At 35.1% G+C, this 6364-nt stretch overlaps 1 protein-coding gene across 1 annotated transcript; it reads left to right on the forward strand.

Annotated features, from left to right (window-relative positions):
* Positions 1-1085: 1085 nt before the first annotated feature.
* On the forward strand, positions 1086-3852 carry LOC136798420 (uncharacterized). Its single transcript, XM_067055028.1, has 4 exons — positions 1086-1458; positions 2091-2183; positions 2356-2462; positions 2928-3852. The coding sequence occupies exons 3-4, from the start codon at positions 2359-2361 to the stop codon at positions 3670-3672; spliced, it is 849 nt and encodes a 282-aa protein (XP_066911129.1). The 5' UTR covers positions 1086-1458; positions 2091-2183; positions 2356-2358; the 3' UTR covers positions 3673-3852.
* The last annotated feature ends 2512 nt before the right edge of the window (positions 3853-6364 follow it).

Below are 6364 nucleotides of genomic sequence, written 5' to 3' on the forward strand. Positions count from 1 at the left end.
CACCAACAACATCAACGGGTGGTCCGTCGCCAGAATTGCCAATGATCGAGCAGAATTTTCAAACATACAGCCATCTCATAAACTCACACAACCTTCTCAACTACATGCAACCACTTCACCAATTATTATTATTATTATTATAATGTAACAAAGTTCTAGGCGCACGAGGGCCTCTGGAACTGATCGTGATTATACAACGTATTTTACAATTGTCTTGTGTTGAATCTTTTCGGGTGTTTACTCCATGCAGTGTTGAGTCTTTCTTTGAAGACTTTGACTGTCTTTGCTTCAGCGACATCTTTTGGCAATTTATTCCAGGTTGGAATAGTTCGATAAAAGAAGGAATTCGTTTGTACACCACGGAGTCCATCGCTTCCAAAGTTTGGAATCATCTCAAAGTTGTGCCTTCTGTGTGGTCGCGTTCGACGGGCTATCTTGTTTGGGATGGTATCTTTTTCGTAATAGTTGATGTGCTTGTAAAGTTGGACCATGTCACAAAAGTGTCTTCTAAACTCGAGCGTAGGAAGATCTAATTCACGCAATCGTTCTTCATAAGACATATTACGACATTTTGAACAAGTTTTGTTGCCCGTCTTTGTACTCCTTCAATCAGATTTACGTGTTTACGTAGAAACGGAGACCATACTGACTGAGCGTACTCCAGATGCGGGCGAACAAACGTACAATACAATGTTTTAAATGTACTTGTACTCATGTTTACAAATCCTCGATTGATTATGCCAAGTATCGCGTTTGCTTTTTTGACTTGCTTTGCAATGTGTTCTTCAAATGTAAGTTCTGAGTCAATGAGGATTCCAAGATCTTTTTCTTCAAAGACGTGTTCCAATTGGCGTCCATCTAGGGAATATGGATGAGCATGTTTGATGTTTCCAAACTTTCCTAGCGTCAGAACGTGACACTTTTCAGGATGGAATTGTAATAGCCAGTCTTTCGACCATTCTACAAGTGTGTCTATATCATTCTGAAGGGAAACAGAGTCTTCGATGCAGTTGACTTCTTTGAAGATTTTGGTATCATCAGCAAACAGTAGGATCAATGAGATGACCTTCTCAGGAAGATCATTGATGTATAGCACGAACAGTATTGGTCCCAGTACACTACCCTGTGGAATACCACTCACTACAGGGTCTGTAGTCGAGAAGGACTGGTTCACTTTTACTGATTGTGTTCGACCTGTTAGAAATTAAACACTCAACAAACACCACCTTCCAACAACCGCCCAACTCCTAAAATTCAAATTGCACGACCATCAGAGCAAATAGAAGAAGAAACAATCAATCACAATCAGAGCTAACATTTGAATTCCTGTTGGAATTTTACAACAAGTACAAAGATATTGTCCCGTTTTGTCGGTGTGAAACTGACTTCACGTACACACTTGAAGAATTTAAGAACAAGAACCATCCCAACAATTATGCTGCTCATATAGTGTATTTGGTAAGTTCACATCCTTAAACTTTAAATTTTTTCATCGTCTTTTGATCGTGATCGATTGTAGGGTATTGGAAAATTTATTTCAGTTCACCTCGCCCCCTTACTACGACCTAGTGATAAAAAAAAAGTCATTCTTTCCTTTTCCTTTTCTGCCGAATTTGGTTTATTTATGAAAAACGTGAAAATTTGTCTTAAGGGAATTTTTGGGACTTCTGGTTTTACCCTTTTTCCTAAACGATGTCCTGTGTTTGTCCTTAACCCTTGTACTATCTTCAAGAGGTATAAAACACCCCTGTCTCAGTGCCCCGGTGGCATGATTTCAGTACATGATTTTTTTCAGTACATGGTTTCAGTACATGATTTTTTCCTACGTCACTGCAGTAATCAAATTTTTATTGCACTCATTTGTAATCATCCTAAATGGCTTGGGAATTCAAGATATGTTTTTTATTGTCGCTGTCTTTATTCAATTTATATCTCAATTCACAAATGGGTGCAATAAAAATTTGATTACTGCAGTGACGTAGGAAAAAATCATGTACTGAAACCATGTACTGAAAAAAATCATTTACTGAAATCATGCCACCGGGGCACTGAGACAGGGGTGTTATAAACGATTCATTTTTTTTTTTCAGAATGTTGCTAATAAAGCTATCAAGAGGTTTCAACTCAACGAAGGAGATGAAAACCATGGTAACGAGATAGAGAAGGCAAATGCTCTTTACTGGGTAAATGTTAACTTAAATTCTGTGTCTCTGATTATGTCGAATTCTTATACGTATCCTGCTCTTAAATTGTTGTTAGAAAGAGCTGTCACTTTAAGCGAGCATTTGCACTCAAAACATTTTTACTATCCATAGGCTAATAAATAATGCGCTTTTGCTTTCTTTTTTTCTATAGCTAATGAAGGCTTTAAAGATGGAAACCACGGACAAGCATGCGAGAAAGTTCTTCAGCAAACGATTTTCAGCTCTTCTGGCAACCAAAAAGCACCAAGAGAAGGAGAAGTAAGTATATTTTGATATATTCTATTTGTTGATCTATTGTTATTTCAAATTCTTAATAATCATGGTGTAATCTTTCCATATGAACAATACCTTAATCCATGATGAATTTGAATAGGTGTGTCAATCAAAGAAAAGATTACATCATGAAGAATATAAAAATTGCATGCAAATAGGGAAAACCCTAAGATCAATTAATATTTTTCCACTTTTTGTTTAACATTTCGTAATTTTTATAAGAATCAGGAAATTTAGACTTTTGCTGGGCTGCAGTTATTCTTTTGCTGAATTTTTTTTGAGTTATTTTGCTTTTCATACGTTGGTATAAACTACTTAAATCTGAGGCCAAGACTTAGATATCTATCGTAGGTATAGCCGAATTTCAGCTTTGTGTCTTGTATAACAATGTTCTTATAAAAATACGTGTAATTACCTCAGTGTTTTACGAAAAAAAATTTATGCTTTAAGGATGCAAGCCGAACAAGAAGGAATAAGCCTTTACCAATATCGCCAACGAAGAAAGCTGGTAAATCAGGTGAAGAAAAAGAGAAAGAGAAATACCGACCAACCTACCGACGATCTCGCCACCGACCAACCTACCGACGATCTCACCACCGACCAACCTACCAACGATCTCACCACCGACCAACCTACCGACGATCTCATCACCGACTATCTCGCCACAGACCAAGTTACCGACCATCTCGCCACCGACCAATCTACCGACCATCTCGCCACCGACCAACCTACCGACCATCTCGCCACCGACCAACCTATTGACCATCTCGCCACCGACCAACCTATTGACCATCTCGCCACCGACCAACCTATTGACCATCTCGCCACCGACCAACCTACCGACGAAAGCAGCATCTATCTAAAGAACGTCTATCCTCCAAAAATCAAAAAAGGTGATATCGCTGCTGTTGCTTGGGAAACGGAGCTAGGATTTTGTGAGGTGTGTGAAGAAATCGAAGAGGGGGAGATGAAAACGGTGGATCTCAAACAAATTAAAATGAAGGATGGGGTACTAATGCTTACGTGGAAACGCAAGGTTTGGAGTCTTTCTAGCAACTTTTTGTTAGGGACTGTTGAGTTAGACGCCGACAACAAAGTAGTGGATCTACAACATCATGAAGAACATTACCAGGCGTACTATGAGAAATATCTTGTTTTTCATCCTTCTTCTGAAGACGAAGACATCAGAGAATAGGTGTTTCCTTTGTCTTTTCGTCAGAGCTCTTAAGAGAATTTAACAACCACGGTCTGTAAGAATCAGCGTGTCTGAATGTGATTTGCTTTTTTGGATATTTTGTTATAATCAATAATGTAAGAAATTTCACAGTCTGACTTCAAACGGTTGTCGTTTTATGGCAATTCTTTGAATTCTGGTATTTTTCTGAGGGAAGCAAGAAAATGGGGGTTTAGTACCTTTTCAGTGTACTAAATTTTCAGATTAATCTTCACAGCCAATTTTGAAAAAATATCACTTTACACACTTTCCTGATACAGTACGACTCTTACAGACAGTGGCCCTTATAGTAGTTCTTGTGTGTGGTTCACTAAATTTGCAATGTTTATCAAAGTTTCTCTCTGTGTAATCTTTGTATCGGTCGGTACAATTTACATAAATCTCTTAGGGTCGTAGAAAAACAAATTGCACAAGTAACGTTCAATACAATATAGAAGGGTCGGAAATGTTAAAACCAACAAATTTTTGTAATGGTCGGTACAATTTACATAAATTTCTCAAAATCTCTTAGGGTCGTAGAAAAACAAATTGCACAAGTAACGTTCAGTACAATATAGAAGGGTCGGAAATGTTAAAACAAACAAATTTTTGTAATGGTCGGTACAATTTACATAAATTTCTCAAAATCTCTTAGGGTCGTAGAAAAACAAATTGCACAAGTAACGTTCAGTACAATATAGAAGGGTCGGAAATGTTAAAACAAACAAATTTTTGTAATGGTCGGTACAATTTACATAAATTTCTCAAAATCTCTTAGGGTCGTAGAAAAACAAATTGCACAAGTAACGTTCAGTACAATATGGAAGGGTCGGAAAGGTTAAAACCAACATTTTTGTAATGGTTGGTACAATTCATATAGATTTCTCAAAAGGTAGGAAAGGTCAAAAGCCCCGAAGTGTATTTTTTAATGACGTCAAAAATAATTTATTGAGGTGTTGCCAAACAAACTAGTTCTGAGGGTCTTAAAAAATATGTGCACATTTATATCCATAATAGTTTTAATTTACCTAGGGAGTTCATTTTCAAATATTTTTTAGCTTTAGTGAGAAGAAAAGTGATTTGATTTCAATGTGTTCCATTTTTTAACTAATATTTCATATACTAAGCTATATTTTTCTTTATCCTAATATATATAAATATCCAATATTTGGAACAAAAATATAATCTATAATAATATACAATTTTATAATTTTATTTGTACCATATACAATAGCATTTTATATACTAGCGCATAGTAGTTCCACTTTTAAGTACATTCAAGTTTTATTTATAAGTATTCAAATTAACTTATATTGATCAATATTCATGGTCAAAAAATTGCATTTTAGTTGTTCCAATTTTATTTGTAAATATTCGAATGATGACCAATAGATTCAAAATAAATGACTATTAACATTACGGTCACCCAGTGTCTTGTACAATCTTCTGTCTGAACTTCTTTTGAAGCTTTTACGTAGCTGTTTATCTTGAGTGCGTGCTAAATTAGAATAATAACGTTCAGGATTATCTTTTTTACGAAAAGAGGCCTAAAAAGATTTAACTTGATTCAAAACTGAAAAGTAGTTTTTTTTTTAACATCGAAACTATCTTACCCTCGTTAATTCTGTTGTTTTCGCTGTGTTTAGTCATCCTTGATCAAGAATCCTTTATCTAAACAACGATCTCTACCTTCTGGGAGTTTCACTTGGGCGATCTCCAAATACTATAATCGAGAAAAAAAAACATAAAAACTTAGTAAGAATATTTTCTTTCTTGGGATGGAGGTTGGTTCAAAATTTTAGTTCGAAACAACTGCGAAGGAGCGTACTTTTTTTTTTCTGAGAAACATTGAAACATTGTTGTTGTTTGATTGGCTCGCTCATTGTTTATGGAATTGATTCTACCAATCAGTACGTTTCGAATGTAATGCGTAGAGATAAAATTTGTAAACAAACTAAAATTGAAAAAAACTACTGCTGTGATGGTAGGCAACTGCTTTTAGCAAGATAAAGGGAAATAAGTAAGTAACTGTTTTGTTGATCAAAAAAAATAAAAGTCAGTAAATAAGGCTAAATTTATTTTTATTCTTTATGTAGTAGAAACTGTAAACAAACTTTTTACATATAATAGTTAACATCATTGTAAGGCAAGACATCAAGGCAAGAGAATTTTTTAAGAGGGATTTAAACTAAAGAAATCATTAAATCGTCCTCTGATGCTTTCAAGCTTGACAGTCAATGTAAAAAACCAGCTGTCATCAAAATAATTGACTGTCAACATGTAAATATTGATTGTCAATAAGAGTACTTGACAGTCAATCCAAAAAATTGACTGTAAATAAAGAAATATTGACGGTCAATATATTCTTTTACTTTTCAAGAAAATGGATTGACAGTCAATAGAAAATATTTTTTGTCAATAATCTGTAATTGACAGTCCAATAAAACTGTTGATTGTCAATAAAAGCTACCGACAGTCAGTGAAAAACATTGAACATGAGCCTAATCAATGTTTTTTGACCTAGTAGTGTGATATCCAATCGAACGGCAAATAGAACTTTTTCTTGGCAGTCGATAGTGAATCGAATTATCGAATTTTTTTCGGACAATTTTTGACGTGAATTCAAATCTTTGTTTCATTATTTTATTTCACGACTGGATTTCAACGCTTAAAG

The sequence above is a fragment of the Clytia hemisphaerica genome, unplaced genomic scaffold, assembly GCF_902728285.1.
Source record: "Clytia hemisphaerica strain Z4C2 unplaced genomic scaffold, Clytia hemisphaerica genome assembly, whole genome shotgun sequence".
Taxonomy (NCBI): domain Eukaryota; kingdom Metazoa; phylum Cnidaria; class Hydrozoa; order Leptothecata; family Clytiidae; genus Clytia; species Clytia hemisphaerica.